The sequence below is a fragment of the Malurus melanocephalus genome, unplaced genomic scaffold, assembly GCF_030028575.1.
Source record: "Malurus melanocephalus ecotype Western Australia unplaced genomic scaffold, MMel_1.1 scaffold_656, whole genome shotgun sequence".
NCBI lineage: Eukaryota > Metazoa > Chordata > Aves > Passeriformes > Maluridae > Malurus > Malurus melanocephalus.
In genome coordinates this window covers 306,483-334,226 of record NW_026623888.1, presented here as the reverse complement: position 1 = coordinate 334,226, position 27,744 = coordinate 306,483, and the positions used below count along the sequence as shown (strand labels likewise).

General features: G+C 38.2%; 1 protein-coding gene across 1 annotated transcript in view; it reads left to right on the top strand.

The window, feature by feature from the left end:
- Positions 1-2,097: 2,097 nt before the first annotated feature.
- Positions 2,098-27,744, top strand: part of LOC130583992 (protein diaphanous homolog 2-like) — a gene marked incomplete at its 5' end in the record, with an annotated part of 115,118 nt that continues 89,471 nt past the window's right edge. The window contains 4 exons of the mRNA XM_057383715.1: positions 2,098-2,212; positions 18,136-18,237; positions 19,669-19,763; positions 23,846-23,947. Of these exons, the coding sequence (XP_057239698.1) occupies positions 2,098-2,212; positions 18,136-18,237; positions 19,669-19,763; positions 23,846-23,947 (414 nt within the window). The remainder of the gene's footprint in view (positions 2,213-18,135; positions 18,238-19,668; positions 19,764-23,845; positions 23,948-27,744) is intronic.

The window sequence follows — 27,744 nt, the reverse complement described above, 5'->3', positions numbered from 1 at the left end:
TGTAGTTGGAAGTTCAGAGAGTCAGGCCTTAATGGTACTTGTGGATTGTTTATCCAAGATGTTTATTGGCTGTTCTCAATTAGTGATGTTCTGGAGCAGGGCTGTGGCCACTGGGAGGAGCAATGGGACTGCTCAAGGGAAAGGTTTGGGCACCATGAGCTTCCTGGGTCTTAACGTGGTTATATTTAATCACACTGCATTTCTGAAATCACCTGAAAATACAAACTTTGCTTTAGCAGTAAACTACAAGCACACTCTGATATGCAAACAAACCCTTGAAGCAGTTCCTATTCTTACTTGCCTCTCAGTATATTCAGTGACTCTAAAACCAGAGAATTTACTCAAACACCCAGGTGTGTGCTGGGGTGTGTTGCTTTAAAACCCATCTTTGATCAGTGTAGCCACTGCTTCTTCCATTTAAAGGAAATAAATATCAAGCATTGGACAATTACATCTGTTATCAAGATGAAATCACATTCTAAAGGCAGGTTGTGGTTGGCAGTTTTTTATTGGAATAAAAAACAGTTCTAAAAAAACAGTTTCAGATCTTGGGTTCCTCTTAATTCGGAAGTGTTGAGCAATGAGATTTCTCTCTTTGGAGTAACAAAACAGAGCCTATCATGAATGAATAATCCAACGAATTTTGGAAGGACTCTAGAAAATCTCTGTGGAAATGCATGGTGCATCAATTTATAGTTTTTCTTGGCAGAAGAATTAATGCTTCAATGATTTCAAATGATTTCAAAATATTTGGAGATGTGCTAAAATAATCAGAAAGTGTATCTAGCAGTGGTGGTTTAAAAACAGGCTTTCAATATATTTGACTAGAAAGATATGGAAAATAGCCAGCCGTCTTTTTAGTGTTTTAATTTAAATAAATTTTAAAAGAAATTTGAAAATATTTTCTTCTTCTGCCTGTAATTCTTGTCAAATCATCTGTATATAAGGATAAGTGAAAAACTTTCATTTTTTTATTGTGGGAAGAAGAATTAACAATATCAAGGGAGAAAAAACTGCATTGCAAGAATTTTGTAACTGAAGCACAGATTGCCGTCCTGTAAACATACAGAAAAGCAAGCTTTTATTTGATAATACATATTGGTAATTGCAGCCAATTTCCTTGTAATCAGTCACATTGGGGAGTTTATGGGAATAATTTATAAAGTGTCCATGTGAGCACTGGGTATGACAGTGGGAAGGAACTGCAGATGGACGCTTTGCTTAAGTGCTCTGGGAACGGTGCCAAGGATCTCCTGCCTACTGAGAGAGTGGAAAGTCTATTTGATCATCACTTTTAAGGAGCCATCATTTGAGGAATAAAATCCTTACTGTTTAATTTAGTCCCTTTTGCTGTAACTGTCTTCCCCATTAGTGTTGGATTAAGGTAGTTTTTTAAAATGCCTTCCCTGCAGCTGGGGGTGAAGCAGTGCTGGAAGGTGGAGGAGCAGTGTGTTGCAGGGAAATTGGAGTGAGGCTGACAAATACAGCATTTCTGAGTTCCCTGCATCTCATCTGGAAATTAAATAGCCCTTGGAAATTACTTGGCATTTAAATGAACTGATAAACAATAATTAATAATGTGTTGGAAGCTGTTAGAAGAATGTATTTTGAAAACAAAATAGCAGTTTTGAGTCACACATGGAGAGTGAAATGGTCTTTCAGCTTCTATATTGCAAAGCATTTTTTTCTTTTAGTGTAGTCAGTACAGAGTTAATCCTGATCACTGCAGGGTCCACATGGACAGTTCATTTACTGGTGAGTTCTTCCACAGAATTCCCAAATAGCAGGGGTACACAGCAGTGGGGAGGAATTTGGGAACTCAGTAGAAAGCAATCAAGAGAAAGCAAGAACATTTCATCAAACCCAGCTGCTGCTGTTCTCAGGGCTGTTTGGAAAACCTGTTGAATGGGAGGAATCCAATAAATCCAACCCTTTGGGGCTGAGGGCAGCCCATCCATGGTGTTTGTGCAGGAAGAACATCCCAGAGCAGAGCTGAGCTCCATTCAGCCCAATCACCACTAAAATTCAGTGGCATTTTTTTAACTCAGCCTTTGAAAACGCTGCTTATTGACTTGGGAAATGCTGTTTTTCTTTCAGATTGAGCCTCAAGAAATAGGAGAAAACAGCTTTTGGGTAAAAGCTGAAGAAGATAAATTTGAAGACCCCGAGCTGTTTGCAAAATTGGCACTTACCTTTGGAACCCAAATGAAAGGTACATTCTTACTTTTCTCTTTATTGTGCTTTTATTAAGTTTAAAACTGCAATGGCAGTTTCTTTTATGCTTTGTGCAATATTATGGAATTCATAGGATGGTTTTATAGCTGGAAGATGATTTAAAACATATATTAAGCATTACAGTCTATTACAAGAATTGCTCCTCCTTCACTTTACAGCGTGAGGGGAGGAATCTTTTTGCAATAATACCTTTTAAAAGTGCACTGTATGTTGCAGACAGATGTGAGTTTTCTTGTAGTGAAATTATAATTAAATTTAAATTCTGATTCTAAAATCATGTTTATTTGCATTGTTGTTCCTAGCCAAGAATTTTCAGGATTAAGAACTGCAGTTTTTTACTAATACAGTGTTTGAGAGGTTAACTCAGGAGGGGCTCTCACAGGATTGTACCTTTCTCCAACTGTTTGTTTCCTCAAGTTAATTCTGAATGTGTTTTTTGCTGTTTGAAGCCTCTTCCAAGAGTTGGTCCTGGCTGTGTTTGTCATAAGATAGTTGCACTTTCCACTTGTAGCTCATACTCCTTTCAGTACTGAATTTAAACCATTCAAATTCTCCTTTTACAACACACCTTAGAACCACTTTGTGGCCTAAATGTTCAGATATTGCATGCAGTAAAACAAAAGCATCCTTTGCAGTAATTTAAGATTCTTTTCCATGCCAAAGTTGGATTGATTCTCGGTTCCTAGCACTGCAGGGAGGGTAAAATGATGTGGAGTTGGTCACTTGTAGTGTGACAGGAGGACATTTAAGGGAAGGAATGCCCAGCAGTGGTGACACAATGGCATGAGCCCCTTCTTAATGCAAAGGACAGGCTTCTGCCTTGAGCTGAGTCCTTTCATCACAAATCTGAAGAAATGTTTCTGAATTCCTGAAAAGCTTCTTCATTAGAAATGCTGAAAAAACCCTCTTGAAATTTTGACACAGCTGACAGTTTGCTCTGAGAAGAAATTCTTGTTGACATGGTTGCAGAGTTCTGAAAGTGGGAGAACAGAAACTCCTCAAATGGCTTTGTGTGGTGATAGCCTTGCAGATATTTTTCCTGTTCTTATTTATGTAGTTCTCATTAAATGATTGTAGAAAATAAGATGCCAGAGCAAAGGATGCACATTAAAAATGCTACTGCATGGTACTCAGGATATGAAAATCTTACTTGGCAACTCCTACAGAAAGACAGGGTTGTCTGGCTTTGAGTTCATGGTGTTTTTTAACTTGAAAACCTACTAGAAGTCAAGAAGACTCTGAGTATTTAGTTGAAGCACAAATAATTTCATTCCAGAAAGAGCTTTTATCTGGAAACATGGAATGGTGTTCACTGTTCTTCCTCCCCTTTTGCCTTCAGAGTCACAAACAGCTCAGTGATGCTCAAGTACCTATTTGAAGCATCATCTGGGATCAAATTTATCTTCTGCTTTTGTCCCATTTCTTGAAGTTGTCTCCCTGTACTTTATGGGAGAATGATAAAAAGGCAAACAGAAATTAGTGTGATATTCTCTCAAGAGCACAGTCAGCATGAAAAACAAACAAATGGATGAGTGGAAGCAGACTGACAATTGCCAAAAGCAGTTGTGGTGGCTGAGTGTTTACTCTCGTGTTCTGGGGCATTTTGGAATGCCACTGGGAATAGGAGCTGAAGTAAAAGAAATGGCACATTTATTAAAAATTTGTAATTCCATGTAAGCTGCAGCACTGAAATTTGATTAAACCTCTGAATTCTGTTCATGATTCTTTGGCACAATGAGAAAAAAAAAGTGGTGAATTTTTCTCATTTAAACTAGTTTTGTTTTAGGATGTTCAAAAAATGTCTTAATGTTGGTTATCACTAAACTTTGAGCTGCCTTGCTGCTTGAGTGCTGTCTGTTTTAAAGGGATGCAGCCAGGGCTGAAGGGAAGTGGTGCTTTTGGAGGGAAATATTGCAATGAAGTTGAACAATACTTTTTGCTCAGTATATTAATGCAGGGGTTTTATATCTCAGGAAGCCTGGGCTACTGCTTTTTGGTAGAGTTAGGGGTGTGTGTGCGCCCTAATTCTGTAAAATTTCTATCTTAAAAGCCCCATCAACTGGAATTAAGAGTTTAAAATGTTGGTGTTCTTGTCAAGAACCTACTTAAATCTTTGGGATAATTTCCCAAGAATGCTGCATGGAGCATTCTTCTACCAAACTTTGCTTTTGTCCCAGAACTGATATGAATTTTTTTCTCTGGCCATCACTGGAAGGGAGAAGAGCAGCAGCACTGCCATGTCCTCAGTGCTCTGTGGGATATTATATCAAAAAACTCCCATTTAATGTCTGGAATGTTCAATACATTGAGAATTGTTGAATTGTCTCCTCACAGGTGCAGGTAAAGCCTGCCACACCCCATGTTTGAGCTCTCAGATAATTTGCAGGGATGTGACAATGCTCAGGGTGATTCTGCTATCAAAATCATTTCTCACAGTTTGATTGATTGGCTAATTGCAAAACACTGCAAAGGAAGTTAATGCCTTCTCCCTAAAGGATCGTGGTAATTTCTGGCTCTTGTAATTTAGGTTGTGTATTTTGCCAGTCAAGAATGATAGTGGTGCTCTGAAGAAATTAATTATGTGTACAGTAGATCTGTAAAGGTAGTAATTAGTACATAATAGTCTGTAACTACTGGGATTGTTCCAATACAGAATTCATTATCCATCCAACTTGCCTCAAGGGAAAACTTCTCGATCAGGGTTCTGTTGCTTTACAATTAGACTTTTAAAATATATTTCAATCATTTTCATATGTTTTCAAAACTGAAGTAAGGTCTCAATAGCTGAGTTGTATTTTTCACATTATGGGAATATGAGTGAGAAGGGACAAGAGAAAGTACAAACTTCATTGTAAGCTTTAATTGAGAAAAACATGAATAAAATGTTCAGGTTTTGATTTTTATATATTATATATATATATATATATATTTTATATTTATTTATATAATGTATATAATGGGTCAGCACAGCTTTGGACTTGAAGGAAAATTGTTTGCTTTCATTTGCATTTGATACTTGTAAATACAAGGAGCAGCAATTAGAACTTTTAAGAAATGACTTTGCATTTGCTATGCTGAGAAGCCTAGATCTGATTGATCAGAGAACTTCAACATTTGCAAGATTTGAAAGGGTTCAGCTTTGGCCAAATTCCCTTGAACTCAGCTCCATTTGTAGGTGTGAGCCAGCCAGACTCAGTGTGATTCAGAAATGTGGTGTTAAGCACGGATAGGTCACCCTGGTTCAGTTCCCTGTGCTGCTTTGCCAGCACAGAAATGAGGAAAAAAAATTTGCTTCTGGATTGCAAACTGCAGGTGGCTCCCTTGGCCTGCTGATGGTGCAGCTTCTGGGTTTGTTTCCCTTCCCTCTCCCCCTCTCCTGTGCAGAATTGAGGCAATCCCAAGCAGAGGAAGATGCAGTTTTTCAGTCAGGATCACCCAGCTCGTGGGGCACAGGGATCTCATTACTTGGATTGCACACTCAGATCATCACTCCTCGTATCTGTTCCACACAGAAGTGCAGTAGATTGGTTTGTTTTCATCTTTGACTGTATTTGAAATTGTTGTTTTTCAACAACAGAATAAATTCAAGTGCTATAAAGGAGAAGTAGTGAGTTATTAGTTTGCTGTTTTTCTCTTTCCTTTTCTTCTTTACTGGATTTATCCAATAGGCAAATTGTCAAACTGAGGGGTGAATAAAGCTTTGCATGGTTTAAATAAATTGCTACCTGAAATTATTGCCACCTAGCATGGATTTATATCTGTATTTTGATGTATTTTATGTACATTTTTTGAATTCTAAAAAAGTTAATATTTTTTCAGAGCATTGTTGCTCAATCAGAGAGTTCACATTGAGAAATTTGGACACTGTCTTAGTCAGCATTGCATAAAGTACTGCAATAATTGCACCCTCAGAAAATCAAATACAAAGAGTCTGTATGCAAATTAAATTATATTCAGATTAAGAGACAGGTGGGAAATAGTTGGAGGTCTGGGCTATTTGAAAGTTGCTATCATTATTCATGGATTGCTTGGAGGTGCAGCATAATGAATTCCACCCAGTTCCTATAGAATGGAGTTCATTTTCCGAATCAGCATTCTATCTGTTCTGAATCCAGGTCAAACTCTCTAATGTGGGGCCATTCCTTCAGTTCCACTTTAATTGGCAGCACTTAACCCTTCTGGAACATCACTAGGACAGGTTAGGCTTCCCTGCTGGAGTCTGGAGGAGCAAGGATTCCAAATAAGAAATCCTGCTGCTTATTTAGTGACTGGGCCCTGCTGCTCAGATTTTCTGCAAGTTCCAATTAGTAATTGAGTCCAAAAGCTTCAGCAGTAGAATTTAAAGAGAATTTAAATAGAATTGGAATGAGGACTGACATGTATTGTCTTAAAAGGGCTCTTCTATTTATAACAATGTTGTGACTGAGCTGCCTTAGTTACAATGTCTCATATTTCAGGTGGGTACTTACAGAATTCGTGTTTTAATTTGTTATACCTGAGCTCACACAGTCTGAAAACCTTCAAGAGAAAAGGTGGAAGAGCAGTTGTGACTATTAAAAAAAAAAAAAAAAGCCAGAGAAGGTGAACTCTCAAAAGCATCAGGTTTTTCCCACAAAGCAAATCAGTGCATTGGGTTTTTTCCTATATTTGATGTCTGGGATGTTCCCATTAGAGAAGTGTAAGAATCACAGACAAACGTGTTCCACAAGTGTGGAATTGCAGCCTGCTGTGTGCTAACTCTGGCTGTAGTTAGTGCTTTCTGTACCTGCTCCATGCCTGGTTTTTCTGCAGGAATTTTGTGTTTGTGGATAGAACAGAGCAGAGGAAGAAAGGCAGGTTTGTGTTCCAGCTGTCTGTGTGAGTGGTGATGCAGTGCTCAAATAAAGCCCAGCACGTTTAACGAGGAGCTGAGGACAGAGACACATGTACTCTGCACAGCAGCCAGAGGGATTGTGTACAAAGACTAATTAGCATGAAATATGAATACATTCATGAAGGAGTCTTGATCTATAATGCTCTTACAGAGTATTTTTTTTTTCTGTGAATTCGATAAAAAAGAAATTCAGAAGTTGAATGGAAAAAAAAAAGAATCTGTGTTGAAATGAAAAAAGAAATGGGTTTTGTTTGTTTTTAAACAAATAGAAATCTATATTCCTGGAATAAAGTCCCTTCTGTATGAATAAATAAAGAGATTAGACTGAGAAGAATGCTTCCTCTAATGTCAAAACAGAAAGAAAAACCTGCAAAAGATGCTCTCCTTCAAGTATGCAACTGCATTTTTTATGGGAATTTAGTTAGATATGATAAAAATCTATTTAATATGAAGCTAGTTACTCTCAGCATGAAGTGTTTATCCAGCCTGGCCTTGAAGATCTGAGCAGCCAGGTCTGGTGGAAGGTGTGGTGGAAGATGTCCCTGCCCTGGCTGGGGTTGGAATAAGATGGTCTTTAAGGTCCCTGCTAACCCAAACTATTCTGTGATTATTTTATTAAATCATTCTATGGATTTGACAGTCACCCTTTGTTCAATGAACTGTTCAGGAAATTTGCCACAATGGATAATATTAAGGCTTCTCTTTAATGTGTAAGAATTTCTATCTGAATGTGTCCATAAAATACCTTGATAATGGATTGAAGCTCTGTGTTCAGTAATTCTGTGCAGAAGGGCTTTTAAACAATTCCTTTTGCCATCTGAGGTATTTGTAGCTGTGAATAAGTTTTTTGGCACCTCCTCAGTGTTGGTAAAGGAACCTCCACGTGTGGTTATTACAGCAAAGTTGTGTGACAGTGCAGCTCCTTCAGCTGAGCACTGCTTGGAAATCTGACCCAAGTAAAGCAGGGAAGAATAAAAAAAGTTTAGAGGAGAGGATGGAGAACAGATCAGCCACTTACCAGGACAGCTGGTGCTGACTGTTCAATAGCCTGTGCACCAATATTTCACTCTGCTGAAAACTTGCAGCAGTTTTCTAGGAATAGCAGTGGATTCTCTTAAATAAATAAAACCCCACTGCAAACAAAGATGTAGTTATAAGCAAAATTTATGATCTTATTGTACAGTAGTTCTCTCCAGTCTGTATTAAGGAGATGTTCCCTGCATCTTTCAGCAGAACCATGGTTAGCACATCCCACACTTCTTCCTGAATCTGCTTTCTATCACAGCAATAGAATGTGGATATTTTTTTTCTGCAAAAGCATAAACTGACAAAATGTGTCTGATTCATGGCCCAGTTCCAGTTGCTCACTGTGCTGACCTGCTGTGATTCTGTTGCAAAAAAATGGTGCCCTCTCCATGGATTTTATGTTTTATGTGCAAAACTGTTTTTGCTTTCTTTTATTGCTGACCAAAAAAAAAAAAGCCCAAAATCTGTCATCTGCTTTTGACATGGAACCTTTCTCTGAGTGATGGTTGCTTCAGCTGCAGTGCTTTTATAGGATGCTTTGAACAAAATATCTGCTACTGCAAGAGTTTCTGCCATTTGTATGTAGAGTAAGGATAGTTCTGTTACCTACATGAATAAAGGTTCTTTGGAGAAAGAGGCATTAAAAGCTATCTGAAGGATTAAAAGTTAACAATCTTGCTATTAAATTTCTGAATTCATTGACAAATTGAAAATACTAGGTACATAGGCATTAATACAGATAGTAACAAAAGTATCAGCTTTTGAATTGCTTATTAATCATGTGGAAAGGGTGTAAAGCTGAAATTACAACTCGCTGTATTGTGTGATTGTTCTGTGTCTTGTGCAGCATGAGAAACTGAAATGTGTCCCAAACTTCATTCTTTCAGATGCCTTATTCTGTTCTGTAAGGTGGGAATGTAATTATTTTAAAACATTACTACAGAATAGCTTCCCACTGTGAAGAGACAGTGGCTTTTTAAAAGTAAAAGGTGCAAGTCAGTGTGGAATATCATTAAATTGCATATTCTGCATGGGAGTATATGTGGAAGAAGTTTCAGTGTTTTCTTTGACTTTTTTTGTTGTTTCATTTAACACTTGGCTCATTAGCACAGACACACTGCCTTCTTAATCATTGTAGCTGAATTTTGGTGATGTTGGTGGAATCAAAGGTAAGCAGAGCAGGTTTGGGATGTGCAGTGGATCCTGTGTGTGCCCAGGATGAGGTGAACAGGGGAACCTGGCTGTGCTGCTCAAGGTGAGACATGGGGAGCTGTGTGTTCCTGCACTATTTTTAGGCTGTTACAATGCAAGCAGCTTAATTTAGTACCCTGTGTGTCCCCTAAGACTAATCCTGTAATGTGGAAGTAATTTATCTTGTATGTCTTGAAGGCAGATAATCATTGCCCGTGTGTTCTGAGAGCACCTGGGTGTTTGCACAACACTTTGGGATGCTGGGACCCCAAGACAGCTTTTTCAAGGTAATAATAACACACTCAGCCTTGCAGGGCTGCCTGAGCCTTGTGTTTTATCTTCAGCAGGTGACCAAGAGCAGATGCTCAGTCCAAAGAGTAAATACATGTTAATATATATTAAATGCCTGCAGCTTGATGTACACAGGATCGATTAAACAGTGAGAGCTCTCAGCTGCCAGCAGTGATGGTTTTTCTAAGCCAGAGGTCACATCTTTACACCTAGGAAAGTCTTCATTGTGTTTATTCTTCGGTGAACTCATGATCTTGCAGCATTTATAACCTGTGCCATTGCACTGGTCTGGATTTCAAACAGATTTTGTTGTTTTCCTGAGTTTAAATTCTGTTCTTTCTCCTCTTCCTGGTTTATTGCATCCTTTTTCTCCCATTGAAAGTCTCGTTAACAGCTAATTTATATTTATTTCAAAGACTGCACAGAGGGGCAGACCAAAATTGTCCATAATTTGCAGAAGACCCAGTAACACATCCATCACCCAATAAATACAGGGGATCTGCCCCATTTGCTGAGGAGCACCTCACCTCAGATTTGTTTGTCCCAAATGTCTCCATCACTGTTTGTTTCTTAGGGTTGCCAGGAGCATTTCAGTGTCAGGATTTTTAGCCTTATTTATATTGATCAGCTGTCAAAGCTGTGGTTACCAGTCAACCTCACAGGGCACGTGCTTTGCTGTTGAAATTAATGGGATCTATTAAGACAGATAATTTCCTAATTATTTTTAGTATGATCCTTTTACCCTGTGAAGTTCTGCTTTGGACCTGATGCCTCTGAAAGCCTCTTTTGAGTTCTGGTTTAATGTAGCAATAAATACCAGCTGGTATGGGTTTTTTGTTTTTTTTTTTTTATTCTAAATAGGAGAATAGAGCTCTTTTTATTAAATTTAAAATCAAATTTCTTATACACTAAGTCAGTGGAAATGTAGCATTGTGTTGGTCAGAGTGTGTAACCAGGATGTGCCACGTTACACTGAAAAATTGAGGGATTTGGGAATTGGATAGTTTAAGATCAAGAGTTTTGTATGCATATTTATTTAAATCATCAGTGATGGAGAAATACATTGAAAAAATGATGAGAATGCTAAAATGTGTGTTTGGAGATGTGTATTTTACTCAGTGTTTCAATATTTAGTCAGGATTGTTAAATATCAAATATCACAGTGATAGAAGAAATTAATTTATCACTTCATTTCTAGTAACATTTTCATCTGTTCCAGTAAACACAAATATCTAATTAACTTGACTGTGTAAAAGGATTTTCAGATCCTGGGATCTTTTTTAGGTCCATAATTTGGAAAGTTCCTTTGGAAAATGTGATTTCCATAGGTGTGTTTGTTTGTCAAGGTGAGCCTTTAATGGGCTTAATCAGGGGGAACAGTAGGTGAACTACTCATTTACAAGTTATCTGTTTTATTAGACTTCTCACAGTAATAAAAGAAAATGAGTTTGTTAGAATTTGGTAAAATATGACAGCAGTTTAATGACATTTAGTTGGATTTCTTTTTTCTGGATCTTAATAATTTTTTTTTCTTTTGAAAATTCTGTGGATAAAAAGCATATCAGAATCTGGGAAATCATTAGAGTTGTCCTCACAGTTTGGTGGTGATGGTGGCCTGATGTCAGAGAGGAAAATGTAACTGAGACATGTGACTATTACAATTAGAAATGCTGTTGCAGGCAGAATTTTATTTTCATTTATCTTCTCTCAGCCATGTCCTAATTTCCTCTGTGAGCTCCAAAGGGCAGGGAGTGATCCCTCAGTCAAACTCTGATATTGGGGCTGTGCAGCCCCCAAAATTCAGCATCTCCTGATGCTGGGAAATCTTCCAGGGGTGCAAAGGGACAAATGGGGTCCTGTTGCTTCTTCCATATCGATATTTATGGGGAAAATGGAGAGAAGAGGTCATGGAAACTCTGCTGGGTTTATTCCAGCTCCTTACAGCACAACTTCAGCACAGTAAATGAGGCCCATGGAGGGTATTTTCAGTTTATTCCTTCTTTGCCTGCTATTGTTGGGTTTCTAATGTTCCTCTGCATTTTAGTGACCATTTGTGTGTCATGAATTGTTAATATTTGCTGTCTTACAGCAGAAGCAACATCTTTCCCAGTGAATGGAAGAGGGCAAAATCAGTTGTGAAATTGGTTGTGGATGTATTTGGGATTTTTTTGTGCGTGCATGGGGAAGGGTTGTTTTGGTGGTTGGTTTGTTGTGTTATTTATGGTTTTGTTTTGTTTTTTTAACAAAATGTTTGTGGCTCAGGCCTCTCCTTGATGCTGTTTATAGAATGCTGAAAGCCATTGCAGTACAGAGTGGGTAATTCACTTTAACTCTACAATTTTGCTGCACAAGTTCTTGCTATAGATTGACAATTATACTATTTGCAACCATTTCAGGGCAATTTTAACAGAACAAGAAATATTTTATGTTCAATTAATACTCATCATTAAATGTGGTCAAATAAAATACCAATTAATTTTAAGAACAATTAAGAGGAGTATAGATCCCCTGTTACTTTTTTTTTTTTTTTGCAAAACTAATTTGTAAAACTTAAGTTATGATCTGCTTTATTCTTCCACAGACATAATTTGTTGGGTTGGTGCCACTTCCTTCAGCTTGATTACATTAATTAGGCAAAAAACATGCAAGATTGCAAGAGGTTCCAAATTCTTTTCCTCCCAGTTAGTTATATTTTTTTTCTCTTAAGAGCTGAGTATAAGATTCACTTTTGGATCAATTGCTTGCTTCGTAATAATTCTTTTTTTATTGCTGTACCAGGTATTGAGCTCTTCTGATTGCAGAAAGGGCAGAGTGACAGCAGGAGTGCTTAATTAATTTTGCTTCAGGAATTGGTGACTGAGTGATTTTAGGTGAACTGAAAAATGCCAGGTGGCATTGGGAATAAACATGAGATCCCCCAGCTGCTGCCTGAATGGGCAGGAGGCGTGGCTGGCACCTGCTGCTCTTGCCTTTCTCTGATGTTTGGGGAGATGTTTGCTGTGTCACACTGAGGACTGGGATGGAATTTGGCTGCCAGGGCACTTTTGAACCCCAATTCCTGCAGTTCATCAGTTACAGAGCACACATTCTGCAGGAGAGCCTGGTGGAGAGCTGTGCCATGTCCCAGAGTGTCCCTGGCATCCTCTGGGTGTTCTGTGGTGTCCCTGGGCACAGGGAGCCCCTCCTTGGGGGCTGCTTCTCCTGGGTCACGAGTGACAGGAGCAGAGGGAATGGCTTTGTTTGCACCAGGGAGGGTTGGATTACACATTAGGAAAGATTTCTTCACAGGAAAGGCTGTCAAATACTGACCCAAGCTGGCCAGGGAATAGATCAGGGGGCATCCTGGAAATGCTCGAATATCGAGTGGATGTGGCACTGAGCAGTTGGGTTGGTGCTGAACATCAGCATCTCAGAGGGCTTTTCCAGCCTGAGCCATCCCATGAATTGTTTCACTTTTGCATTTCCTGATGCCCAGCAGTTTGTGGGGTCTGCTGTGAGCACACAGAGCTGTCAGAGTTCATTGTGCTTCCTGCAGTAAGGGCTTGGATATGGTTCATGTGAGTGGCTGCAGGAGGCTCCAGATGTGCCCCAGATGTGCCCCAAACTGCCCCAAACCTGCCCCAGATGTGCCCCCATCATCCCTGCCCCATCCCTGCCCCAGCTGTGCCCCCTGAGAATGTCCCCAGGGACACCCTTGGGGTGTCTTTTTCCCTGAAGGAAAAGAACAATTGCAGCTCTGAGACTGTGTTTGACATTCCTCTTTCTTCCTCCCTCTTTATTCAACTTTTATTTCCATTTTTGAGTGCCTCTAGAAATAACACAGAGATGGAGGATTATCAGTAGCGTTCCAAGATGATCAATTTAACCAGACTTCAAGAAGTTTTCTTGTGTTGCAACAGAATTTACTGAACTTTTGTGCCACAAGTTATTTTCTAATCTTTCAGTGGCATTCCCAGCTCCTTATTTCATTTTTCTACCAAGTCGTATCACATCAGGTTTTTTTTTGGGGGGGTAAATTCAGTGTAATTATTACTTTCAACTACTCAAGTTACTCTTGTGTGTGTAGTTTACATCCCTTGCACACCTAATTTTTTCCTTCTATGTTCTATATAGCCATAGTTCTTCTGTCAGGTAGAGGGAATAACAAAGCAGTTAATTTCTTTTGTATATTTACATTTGCTGCCAAATGCAATTGGGAAGCCACTTGCCAGATGGAAATAAGATGAAATTACTCATTCATTTCCCATGACAATGTAAGGATGTTTTTGTTCACTGTGTGTACAGACTTGGCAGAAATTGGAGATTAAGGCTCAGGCTAAGGTGGGCTAAAGTTCACCTGAATGTCTGCTTTCTCCACGTTGTAATTCAATGTCCTGCTTTTAATCTCCCTTTAATTTTCATCCTCATCATATTCATGACTGACAGTTTTGCTGTTAATTCCTTATTAAAATTATTCATTGATAACCTAAAGAAAGAAAGCAATTTCATATGAACAGGACATTTCAGCTCGTAATAAAATGGCTTAACAACTTCAGTACCATTAAGTAAAATCATATATATTTTGAAAAATTAATCATAGCCACTTTTAAGGCTCTTCAGTAGCTAAATTAATGAACAGGTGTAAAATGATAATTTTCAAGAATAATGTATGCTTCCTTTCTTTTCCTACAGAAGTACAAAAGTATTGATGGCACAATTTTTTTTTTTAATGAAGTCTCTAAAGTATTTCAGCCTGTTTGTGTATTTTCTTTGCCATGATTCTCATTAGCCTTGTTGAATGTGTTTTAAACATAGATCCCATTTTGTTTGGTGTGCCCTGGATGGTGTCAGGCAGGGCCCTTTCAGGGGATTAGAGGAGTTCCCAGCTGAAGGTGCAGCTGGAGCTGGGTGATGGCAGAGGAGCAGCAAACAATCCTTGCAGCATCTTGCATCAGCTTTTTCCCTCCACCTCTGATAAACAAATGTATTGCTGCAAACTTCATGGAGCTCTAGTTAGGAAAAAAATAACTTATTTTGTGTTGGTGTTTCCTTCTGTTTTCTGGTCTTAAGAAAGAATCTCTGTGTGGCCCATGCTCTCCTTTGGCCTTATCTTACAGGCTGTTTTTCCCTTCTCCTCTTTTCTCTACTTGAGGCAAAGTTATAAAGAAAAGTCCAGCCCAAAGCTTCTACAGTTCTAGCTGATGTGAGATAATTATTGGCCATTTTGCCATTTCCGTGCCTACTAATTATTGGTTTGTTGGGTTTTTTTTAATGCTTTCTTAGTTCTTACTTCCTCCCACCCAAATAGGGCCATCACTTTAAATAACCAAGAGTAGAATTGTCTCCATTTCTTGAAAACAAAACCCTCACCCATGTATCTGCCTCTGTGTGTGTATATGTGTTCCAGATAAATCCAAACATCCATCTGCATCAGCGTGTGTGAAATGGGATTAACCACCCTGAGAACCACAGGGATGCAGGGCAGGGGATTTTAAAATGCTTTGCATAAACACAGCAGCCATTCCTGAGCTTTGTGTGTTATCCCAGGCATGGGGAGTGAAACAGCAGAGCACAGCCTTGGGAGAGGGAATTCTTGTGATGCATCTGCTGCTTTCCTGTGGGAGCAAAATCCTTGGACTTCTGGGCTCTTACTGGGGTTTGTGAAGGAGATATTTTGTCTCTTTTGCAAAGAAAGACTTGCTGGAGAATCTGGGCAGTTGTGCAAGGCTCTGCCATCCTTTAGGACTGACACAGAGATGAGCAGTGAGCGTGCTCTGGGATGTGGAACTGCTGAGCTGTGGCTGTGGAAGGCTCCGTTTGGATCCAGCCATGGTTAAGGTGTGGGAAAAGCTTATCATAATTGAAACAAGAGCAGAAACACAAACAGGGTGCTCAGGTGTGGATGGAGCAGGGAGTTGGGTCAGGGTTGGACCCTGTGCAATAAGAGCTCAGCTGAGCTGTCCCTTCCAGTGTTCTGGTGCTTCATTACCTGTGTTTGGAGAGTGAGGAACTGTCCCTTCTGCTGCACCTTTTGTTTTAAACTCTGCCCATTTCTGTGATGGAAGCCTGGCTGTGGCAGTCCCTGGCTCTGGGTGCTGCCTCTCAGATCTGTTGGTTTGCAAAACAGCTGATTGTGGATGAAGATGTGAGGCAGTGCCATTATCAAAGTGCTGTAATGAATAATCACAGCACTAAACTCCAAATCTGTACGAAGTAATGGAGCTGCTTTAGCTTCCAGATTGATTTTTCATCTTGCTTTTCTGAGCTACCCTGTGCTGTCTGCTATAAAATCCTTCTTTTATCTCTCCCTTTGGTTGTGTGGCATCAAACCAGAAAGCATCTTATCTTTAAACAGGCACTTGTGAAAGGAGAACCTGACAAGGGGCAGGAGGTTGGTCACCGACAGTGGATTGAGTTCTGAAAATATTGAGTATATTTTTAATTGAGTTAATTATTCAGAATTCTGTAATCTGTGGTTGTGTTGCAGTTGAATCACTCCTAAATGGACAGTGTGATCAGAGGCAGTGGTAGAAGAGGGATGAGCGTGGCTTTGGAGAGCTCTCTGATGCTCCTTGGCATCCCAAGTGTGGCTCAAACGTGCTGGAGAGGTTCTAGGAGCTGTCTGAGCTAGAAATTGTAATAGTGTGTCTTTGTGCTGTGAGTTCTGGCTTGGTAAGGTCGGTGCTGATGCTGTATTGTGACTTCAGCAGTCACAGGAGCATCTGGTTTGGTGTGTCTCTGGTTTTTGTGAATTGGCATGAAGTTAACTTCGAGTCTCATGCGTGGAAAGATTAGAACTTTTTGGAAAGAACATCTTCATCTGGCCTTTGTCAAGTAGAAAAGTTTTAATCTAAGCCAGACATCATCTGATGTTTGTGAAGGGGTGAGGGGGGCAGTGGTCAATGCTCTAAGGACGGGATCCATGGAGATCTGGAGGGTTTAACTCATGGACAGATCAGGTTTGCAATAGGTCACTCATCTTCCTGAGCCGTTTTCCCATCTCTCAGCAGACACAGATCCATCCATGCAGTGTCTCTGGTGGAACAGAACTCGTAGTGTTTGTTCCCTTCCCCTGGGACAGCTCATTTTAACTCTTGGGGTATTTTTTTGTTTGTGTTGTTGAGCACCTGGTCTGATTTCCTTGTCCAATTGAGAACAATTAGCAATAAGGTCTGATTACTTGATCAAGTGTCATTCCAGAATTTTAAAGGGAGCTCATTAGAGTTCAGGGCTCAGTTCTGGTGAATTCTGGGGTTCTGTGCTGATCTCAGGGCACACACAAATCCCAAAGCAGCTGCTGCAGGGCAGTGCAAGGCAAGGGGACAGCAAGTGTTGCTGTGTTGTGGAATTCTCATTTCTGTGCAGCTTTCCCTGCTCTGGGCTCTTCAGAGGGAGCTCCTGGTACTGCCCCAATCAGCTCTGGCATGAAAATGCCCAAGGTAAACTGATTATTCAGTGCTATAAACCCAGCAAAATTGCTTCATGCCAGATGTTTTCCTTGTGGTAATGGGTGTAAGGAGGCAAACACCTGTTTTCTGTGTTATTTTAGAAAAAAAAAATATTAAAGAGGTTGAAACGGAGATTTCATGTTGTTCTTCACAGTAAAAATTAACTTTTTTTCTTAGGAGGTACCTGTAATGAAAGCTGTGATGGCTCATTAGAGTGCAACAAAAAATAGTGCTCAGAGAACAAAACTGTGTTCAGGGTGCTTGAAACTTCTTAATTTGACTTTGCAGTTGTTCAGTCACTTTTGAATGACTTAAAATATTCATTAAGTTCAATTAATGTTAAGCACAATTAATGTTAAGTTCAATTAATGTTAAGATTCTATTCCTTCAGTGCCAAATATGTTATGTGATATTTAAAAGGAAATAAATCCTTGTTAATGGGTTTACTTAATGCTTAAGAAAATTTGGTGGAAATTGACTGTTTTAAATTATGCAAAAAATCAGCTTATATTTTAGGTACTCCAATACCACATTTCTTCCCATATAATTTCAAGTGCTGAATAAAAGGCTACTGATTCTTGCTAATTTAAAAGAAATTGCTTTAAATTATACACTGTTTTGTTTTGCTTTTTACCACTGACAACATAAATAATTAATAGAAACATACCTTTGTTCAGTGTGATAAATATCAAATGATTCAAGTTGTTGGTTTTGGATAAAGAACTTATTAATATGATTTATGTTTCAATAGAGGGCACTCACGTGCTTTGAGGTAACACCAGATCCCTGTATTTTTAAAAGTGCTTGCAATAAATTGGAGCTGAAGTGAAATTTCCCAGGTTAAAATACATAAATATTATTTGATAGTGCTTGGGAAAATTGTTCATTATCATATTTTTATTCCTTGTTCCTTTCAGTTTTGGACATTTGCTTTGTTTGTTTGGATATTTTACAGTAAATTGAGGCAGTGCAGTCATTTTGCCTTGAACTTATTCTAAAAATGTATTATTATGGCTTTCTAATGGACTTGCTGTTAGCTAAGATTGAACAGTTGTAGTAATGAATAGAATTTAATAAATACCTCCTTTCCAGCCAAAAAGCCTGTAGAAGAATCAGAAGAGAAGAAAGCGGCTCAGTCAAAGAAGAAGATCAAAGAATTAAGAGTTTTGGATGGAAAATCTGCACAAAATTTATGTAAGTGGTGTGTAAACCATTAGGTCAATATCTAAGTATTGTCTACACCTCACTGTTGATAAATTTTCTTTTTTTGCTAACATGTCTTAACATTTTTTTTTTCTGAAAACTGCTAATTTGAACATGAGTCCTAAATTCAAAATTGTTTGAATACATCATATAACCTGGAAAAAATGAAAGAAAAAAAAAAAAAGGAAAACTATTTAGACTGAATGAGCTACTGAATGGTTTTTTTGTCAGTCTGTTCTTTCATTTATTGCTCCAGACTAAATGAGCTGATGGTCCCTGTTTGGGGCAGGGCACAGTGCTGGTGGCTTTGGTGGGATGGACTTTGGTGACCTTTCCTGATGGCTCCTCCTGGGCAGAGCAATGAAGGAAAAGAGGTTAAAGAGAAGGTGTTATAGATGGGCTAAATATGTGCAAACATACTGCTGTAAATGGTTACAAAACCTGCCCACTTGTACATTCACATTGCTGCTTCCCTCTTTAATTATGGAGGGAAATAATCATTAAGAGTAGTAAAGTCTTTTATTTGAGTTAGAAACACCATAAATGGCACTAGTCTGACTCTGCCCATGGCAAATAAGTGTGAAAAACCAAATCTGTGCATTGTTGAGTAGCACATCCATGAGCAGGGAATGAACTGTGACCCAATTGATATCAAATTTCAGGTTTTGAGAGTGTGGATGGGTGTGGGATCATCAGCCATGGTAGCTGGGCTGAATATAAAGCACTTTGTTACCATGTTATGCTGCTCCATCTGTTAAGACTGCTCTGTGGTTTAGTGAATGGGGCTCTCTTGAGATTTTATAACATTCTGAGATCAAATTGCTTTGAGAAATCCATCTTTGAAGGGTTTGCATTTTATGTGTCTCTTGCATAAGTTCAGTTACCCTAAAAAGTGATGTTCGGGCAATTTTTTCTTACTTTGTCCAGCTCTTCATTACCCCTTTGATGTAGAATTTTTTGTAAAATACCATGTAAATATAACTTACTCAATTGCAAATGCAGTGCAGCTTTTCATAAATGGTTATGGAAGCAATAATAATAATAATAATAATAGTAATGATGATAAGGTCTTTATTGGCTCAGTAGGTCTGTGTAAGTAGTAATGCAAATGTCATTCATAAAGATAAGACTTTATTGCTAAGTGACATTGATAGGGAGCAACTGAGGCTGATTAAAAAGTTAAAAGTGTTGTCACAGTTTCATCTCTTAGAAATAAAATTCATTATAGGTCATTATAAGAAAATTCATTGTAAACTGCAGTGGTGTGCCTCATGTAGCATTTGTTTTGTAGAGGAGACTTCTTAACTGTGAAACACAGTTTGGATGAAAATACAAATTTTTTTGACTTGCTAGAAATTGTTTACCTTTGTATATCAATCATTTTGACCTTTTTGATTCTAATGATTTATTACTGAATTTCAGCAATATTTTTGGGTTCCTTCCGTTTGCCTTACGAAGAAATAAAAAATATCATTTTGGAGGTTGATGAAGAGAAGCTGAGTGAATCCTTGATTCAGGTATGTGAAAATAGCTCTGCTTTTGTTCATGGCTCGTTTTCCTCATGGAAATGGCCTGAAGGTGTAGGAATTCATGAGTAAGAGCAGTGCAGATTTGCTGTAGGGTATCAGCTGCAAGTGTAGCAGTTGTATTTACTGTTTCATTGATTTCCCTTCTGCTTTGGAATATGGTCACATGGAGCAGTAAAATGGCTTTTCAAAGACACTCTTAAGAAACAAAGCCTTGGAATCTCCCCTTCCAAAAGGAAATATTTGAGAATTTTGGTTTTTCAGCTTCAAAGTCAAGCTCAAAAACATGTAGGCTGGTGCATAATGAAGTTTGATGAGTTTTCTTGTGGAAGCAGCTCTGGAGCAGCTCTGCCTGTCTCCAGTGAGAGATGAAACTCCCCGAGTGTTTCAGGATAGTGCTGCTACTCCAAACCTGTCTGTAGATCAAACCTGCTCTCAAGCGTGTTTGGCCTCGTTTGGAGCCCCAAATCTCTCAGTTGGAGAGAAGAAAAGATGGAATGCAGCTTCTTTACATCCCTGTCTGATTTCCTCCCCGAAGGAGGAGAGTGTGTGCATGGTCCCTATGATGTCTGAGGAGTGACAGTTCGACAGAGAAGCATGCAAATCCTAAAAGTTACTCAGGTTTAGCACCCCAGTAATGCTGTGTTGTTTTATTTAATATTATATTCAACACTGGGCCTCAATTTATCCTTTCATCCTTCCCTGGCTCCTGGTTGCATCTTTGTCCCATTCCCCTCCAAGGTTTTCTAAATTAATTTATTCTGCATTTCTTGGACTGGAAAAATGATTATTCTGGAGACTCTGGTCTGAACTGAGTTGCCTCAGTATCTGAAAATAAGTTCAAAGTATTAAATTTATTGAGGACTTGGTTTATTGATCAGATCCTGTGATTAAGAAGCTTGCAGGTTTAGTAAAATCAAAAATCAAGGGGGAGGAAACAACTTGGACGGCTGAAGTGGTTTCACACTGATCTCTGTACAAATGGAGCTCCACAGAGGAGCTCCACCAGTGATAATTCAGCCCTGTTTTGGTCACAAGTTAAAATGACACTTTATGGGTTCCTGTGAGGTAAATTAACTTCATCCCAGCCAGGCCTGGGTGACCACAAAAAAGGCCACTGTGATTGGAAGGTGTGTTGGGTCAAGGATTTCCAGTCAGGAGGATAATTTTTGTGCTTTTGAATAGTCTCCTTCCATGACCTTACCTAAATGACTTGGTACATTTCTCACAAATGAATTTAAAATAGAGAAGCTGAACTTAAAAACTACTTCAGATGATTGAGGGATAGAGGAGCAGTCTCCAGAAGGAAGCAGAAGAGATTGGCTTGATTAGATCAGCAATATATAAATAGCTGGCAGGATATGAGCAGGGTACAACTGTGTGGGGAGGAGAGGGATGGGTGTGAGCAGCAGGGACAAAAGCAAGGTGTAACTCCAGAATAAATGTGTGTGAGTGGATCATGGGTGCAGCTATCCAGAAACTCAGCAGAATAAAATGTGCAGAAAATTGGTGCTTTGAGATTGGTCCCTTTGTGTAGGGAATGGCAGAGCTGCCTCCAGTTGCAGGGAGATGCTGCTGATACCTGGGAGAGATTGCTCTGTGTTCAGAGATTTTCATCCAAATGGACTGGGGATGGATCATCCATCTCTTACTCAGTCTGTTCTGGTTCATTTTTATTCTGATCTTTCAACTAATTTACCAATTTAGCAGTTTTTAATACTAAGATTGGAAAAATTGTGCAAAGCAAGCCTTGCTTCCTTCCATGCTTAGCAAAACTCAGACTTTATAAAGTGCCTGTGTGGAAAGTGCTTTGTTCTAAGTATCAAAGAGTGGAAGTGGAATGGATATGGCATCATCAAGCAGATAGCAAAGTGCTTTTTCCATTTTGCTTCTCAGGCACTCGTTTCTTGCTGCTTTTTAAACTTGCATTGTAATACTTCAATAAATTGGATTAATGAGTGGGAGTACCTGGTAGAATATGTACTGTTGTGACTCTTCCTCAAGGGAAACACTGGGAAAAAAATGTTTTCCATTCCTGGTGTGTCTTAGAGGGGGTAAGTTGTTGGAAGCAGACAGTTGTCAAACACCATGTCTGACAGGATTCAGGGCCTGTGACAGTGAGCAGTGAGTGACAGTTTCAGCCTCTTCGTGTCAACCTTGGTTTCCTTTTTATGCTTACGTGAACCATTTTTATTTCCCTTCTTTTTATTTCAACCTGCATCATAGTGAATAGAGCAGGAAAGTGTTTCCTGAAGTACTGACAGGGTTTGAATATGTGATCACTGAATGCTTTATCTTCATTTTCAGTTATTCAATCCATGCAGTGGATGTAAATATACAGATTTAGCTGTGTGTATATCTGAAAAAAGGAGCTGCAGTGTGGGCAGAGCCAAACTGTTCCTGTTACAAGCTGGAATAAAATCAGTTAATCCCTTGGCTCTGACCCATTGAGGGTTGGGTGAGGAGAAGGAAAAATCAAGCACAGATCTGTTATCAGTGAACAGATATTGGTAACACAGCTACAAACCAGCTGCTTTAGCAATATTCTTCTATTTCTGCATTGATGGAAAAGCAATGTTTTACAGTGAGTTTATTAATGTGCAATGAAATCTCCATTTCTGACAAATACTGTGAAATTCTGGAGGACAGCATCTGGTAAATAGTCTAGCTAATCAAAATAGATTAAAAAAATTGCCTCAGTTAATGTCTTTGATCTTTACCAACATTAAGCAATTTATCAAATGAGCAAGAATGTTTTACAGATCCTTAATTTTTTTTTTTCAAGTATAAACCTGCGGGACATAGGTTTGTGTTAATAGGAAACAAACTTAGGTTTAATCACAGCTTTACTGTGACACAGAGGTGACTGTGATGTTTCTCTGTGCCAGAAGTTTTGAGCTCTGCTTTCTGAGACAATCAGTAACTCCTCAGTGTGAGATAAAAACCTTTCTGCAGCAGGGATGGTTTGTCTGAGGCTGCCTGTCATCTTTATTTTTTTTTTAATTAAGATGGGTGAATGTTTGATTCTTTCAGCTCGGAGAATTAAGTTTGTTATCACTTGCAAATTTGACAAATTAGACTGATTCCTTTCTCCAAGTTGGACCTTAATGTCTCCTTCCAGCCTGGCACGGTGATCAGTAATCAAATTCTCAAAACAAAGAAAAATATTACAAGATGATGGCAAGATTGGGCTGTTCTAAAAATAAGACATCTGTACCTCTAATAGTACAGATTTTCTCCAATTAAAATTTTTATATCTGAAAAAAATGTGCTGCTGCAGTGCTGGCTGCTTTTCCAACAGGCGTATAACTTTTCCTATTGATGTTTGCTTAAATATAATTTTATATTTTTTTTTCTTTAAAGAATTATATTATTGCTTTGATTTCAACTGATGAAATTTTAAACATTTAAATACAATCTACACTTTCACTGGGTATTTTTTAAAGTGTTCTTCAGTCTTAACAGAAGTATTTTATATATTTGGCATATCTGCATTTTGAGATGTTAAGATCATATAATAATTCACAATTTGCTCTGGGGACATGAGTAAGATTGCAAGCAAGTTCAGCTTTTTCCTGAATTCCTCTATATTTGCCATCCAAAAGATCTGTGCAATTTGGGATGTTGACCTTTTTTGTGTGAGGTGTTTTTAGGTGTAATTTGTGCACAGCTACTTTGAAAGCCTCAAGACTGTAATTTTTTTTTAATTTTACTAGTTTTGTCATGTTTTACACCAGTTATTTCTTGATTAATATTTAATGAGCAAGATGCAACCATTAGGGCAATAAGAGATTGCAGATGGACAAAACTCCTTGATGCTGTCAGACCTGGAAAATGATCCTCTAACCTTTTAATACAGAGAAAGCATTCTTCAGCTCAGAGACTGCAGCAGAGCAGTTGATGTCTGTATTAAATAATTACTGCTTTGATTTGATGTTTATATCGTGGCGAATAAAATAAGCGCCCCGTAATTTCCTGGTGCGTTTCCATGTTGTGCTATTTTAAATGTGTTATTTTGGGTCTCTCAGGTGTTTTAATAGAACAAATTTGATATAATGCCTTGTTTGTTTTAGAACCTGGTGAAGAATCTTCCTGAGCAGAAAGAACTCAATGCCTTAGCTGAATTAAAGGATGAATATAACGATCTCGCTGAGCCGGAGCAGTTTGGAGTTGTGGTACGTATGAATGCACTGATAAACTGCAGAGTTCCACTTTGGCACATGAAAAGAAAGAATTTTAGGGTTAAAATATTGTTTTTAGTGTTTTTGCAAGACCTACAGTAGGAAAAAAATACTATTTCCTATTGAATAATCAAAAAATGTCTTGAATATGTGTTAGGCCAGCCAGGGTTGGGACCAGATGAGCTGTAAGGTCATTTCCAATGTGAACCACCATGTGATTCCATGATTCTGGGAATGGAATTACACTGTGCCATCAACAGCAACAGGCAATCATGTGCCAGACCAAACATTTTGTCTGCCTGACTTGTCTTTAATGTTTATTATTATCTTAAACGTTTATTATTATCTAAAACATTTATTATTATAAACATTTATTATTATCTAAAATCTTCTCTGAAGAACCCTCTGGCTTCAAGCATATAAATTTCCTTGAGTCTGTGGCAGACCCAGTTATTCCATGGCACAGACAGTTGGCAATGGCAGCATTTGCAGAAGTTAATTATTTAATAAATGAGTTATTGAATCTATTCTGGTGGTGATTGTGGGGTCTGAGCTCCTGAGTTCTGTGCCAGGCCTTGGAAATCACTTTTTGCTCCTGGATTTCCTGAGACCTGAGAAGTCTTTAGGCAAATGAGTTCCTGTTTTTGCTTCACTCTGGCAGCCTAAGAGATTAAAATGATGATGAGAGCCTCTGTAACACGCTCAGGATTTATCCCCAACTCCACAGGAGCTACGTTTGCTCTTGCTGGATTTTTTAAGGCATTATGTACATTAAAATGCATTAAAGCAGAAATAGAGGCCTCTTAAAAGACTTTTTTTTTGCTAAAAAGCTCTGATTTGAGCATAATTTGGCTTCAGAAGTGCCTTTTGAGTGTTTTTTTTTTTAAATTATTTTTTGGTTGGGGAAGTAATGGAATATGATTTGTCCTAATGAGATTTTTGTAGAGGATTTAGAAAATGAAAGATATCAGTGGCTTCTTTTGAAAAATTTCAGCCTATTGATTTCCTTTTTTTTTTTTTTTAAATAAATGGATTAAAGTTCCAAAAAGTTTTATTTCCCAACAAAGATGAGGAATTTTGGAAGAAGTGTGGTACATTAGTCAGTCTTATTGCAAGAACTGCAGCAGTAAAAYATTCTTGAAAACGTCATAAAAGTCCCCTGATTTCCCAACAGTCACCATCACCATTTCATTGATTTGTGTTTCTCAGGACAGACTGACTGTAGGAAGTTGAGAGAGTTTTCAAGTGTTTAATGCAACATTAATTAGCAAAAACTGCTTAATCAAACATCTCCAAATGGTGCTGTTTGCCTTACGAAGGAACTGAGTTTCCTGCAGCTTGTTTGCTTATTCAGCTTTACCATCTGGTTTAATAAAAACCAGTCCTTTGCCTTATGGGGAGTGCTTCTGTCTTCTTTCTAGAGGCCTCTAATCCATTACTGGTGCTGAAATKCTGGGCTTGTTTCTGATTTTGATAGAGCTGAATTATCCATTAAAGTGGTTAAAATGCAGCTGAACTTCARCTCTTTACTTGACTGAAGTTCTTTTTTCACTATCTGTCAAATAAATTTTGTGTTCTGCATTAATAATAATCTTAACCTTGACATTGGGAAGGGAAGACAGACTGTCTTAAATAATATTTAAAATGTGTACCCTTATTTTTATGTAAATCTAGGTATGTTGATTATTAAGCTATGTTAATTGGATAATCACTTTACCCATCAAATTTAATAAAGGTTGGAATAAGTTGCTTAAAATTTGTGTAGAGAAACCATACTTAGTAAATGATTAACTTATTAGAAGAGACCGATAAACTTAGTATTCAGCTGATATGTAAATGAAAATTAGAACTGCATTTTCATTTAGATGAAATGTTAAAATCAATTATACATTCTAATGAGTTATTGGAACTTTTTGAAGTTATATCCTGGGATCAAAAAAAGGAACACAACTTSATATGAGGGGAAGTTTGCATTGATGTTGAAGTAGAGCAAGAAGAATAGATTAACTGAATCAGCTGTATAACATTAACTAAGCTGGGCAGAATGGTATCTGAATTTTARCTGKAAACCTTGTGTTCAGGAGTTCATTWTTTTATGATATGGGAACAGCTGCAACTTCTGTAAGGAGCTGGGTTTCCATTGCAGTGCCAGCTGAACATTTATTGGGTTAGAAAAGCCCAAGTTTGGCTGAGTAGTTGTATAAATGTGCATATTCTGTGACTCTTTTTTTTTCTGTCAAACCAGCTCAGCTGTCGTGAACAGTCCTGGCTGGGAGGTGAACAAAATGGGGAGAATTGTATGAGTTTATTGCACCTCCATTGGTTTAGAGYCATTCAGTCTTTTAAATTGAATTTATTGGTGGCTTGTTTGGCCTCATTATAATTTCGTGAGCTGCTGCAGAATTAATCTTCCTAGAACATTGCCAGGGAAAAAAAGGCAACTTTAATATAACATAGGTAAAGAGGCTAAGTTGTCTTAGTTGACAAATTTTTATTAGAGGAATGTCAGCTTTTTCTTAGGAAGTGAGGCAAATTTAATTGTGCTTTTTGCCTTTCTCCAATAGCCTTTGATCCTCGTTTTAATACAGGGCTTGAGAATTGAATGATGATAATAAAGCATAAAGAACTGAATAAAGAACTTGATTAGGTGGAGAGTTCAGACAAGACCTTTATGAAAGCCCAGAAGGGGAGATAATGACATTCAGCCCAGCACTGCCACTCAGCTGCAGAAGAAATTTTCATTTTCTTGCTTCTTCAAGTGTTTGCAGTGGAAGCCAATGCCTGCTGCTTCCTGCACCTCTTTCAATATCTTATTTCTTACGTGTTTTTGACAATAATTTTGTAGAGCCATTTAAAGAATTTGAGCTTTTTAAGTGAATGTAATCTTTGTACCTTACCTGATTCTAGAATATTCCTCAAAGGTCAATTTGTTTTCACTTTTATCATTGAACACGTGGATTCCACAAAAGGGGAAATCAGGGCAGGGTGAGGCAGGAGGAACTGAAACAGCATTTCTGGCCTTGCTCTGCTGATACCTAAAGGGCATTATGTGYATGAAAATGTTCTGGATTTTAAGGAAACAGCCCACCTGAAACAGCTCTTAAAGCAATCTGTATAATTTCTTAAAATATTATGTAGGTCAGCAAATGCAATTAAAACTTMCTGCACTAATATTTGGTGGTCGAGCTACCTGGCAAAGGAAACAAATGCTCAGTGTTCCATGACACTTCACAATATTAAAAGAATAAAGTGCACCTCTCTGAAGTATTGTTAAGGGTTATTCTTCAGAAATGTTTGTCATGCTCTCCTGTGGGTTTATACAYTCTGGTTTTGGGATCTAAAGCTTTGAACAACTTTTTTTTCTGTGTCATTTTGAGTAAAAACAGCAAKTGGAGATTGTTCTACAAAAGTTAAAGCAAATTATGTGATTAATTTTAATTTCCATCTACTGCAGATTAGTGTAAGTAGATCCTTTCAAGGCAGATGTTTTCAGTAAGATATTTCTGAAATACAGAATGATTAGAAGAATAATGTTTCAAGACTTTCAATGATTTTGGCTTATAGAGGCTCAGAGAGAAATTTATGACAATGGAGATTTAYAAAAAAAGATCACTAGTTATGCTGAAATGCTTCTTTTCTGATTCTTTCCTTTTCCTTGTTCCAGCCTGATCATAGGAATTGTTTGAGACCATCTGGAGYGCCTTCATGTTTATGTGCATTTTGGAATTAATTCATTATTATTCAGGCCACTTGAGTCTTTCCTGTGAAACTCTTTTGCTGCTGCTTCTGGT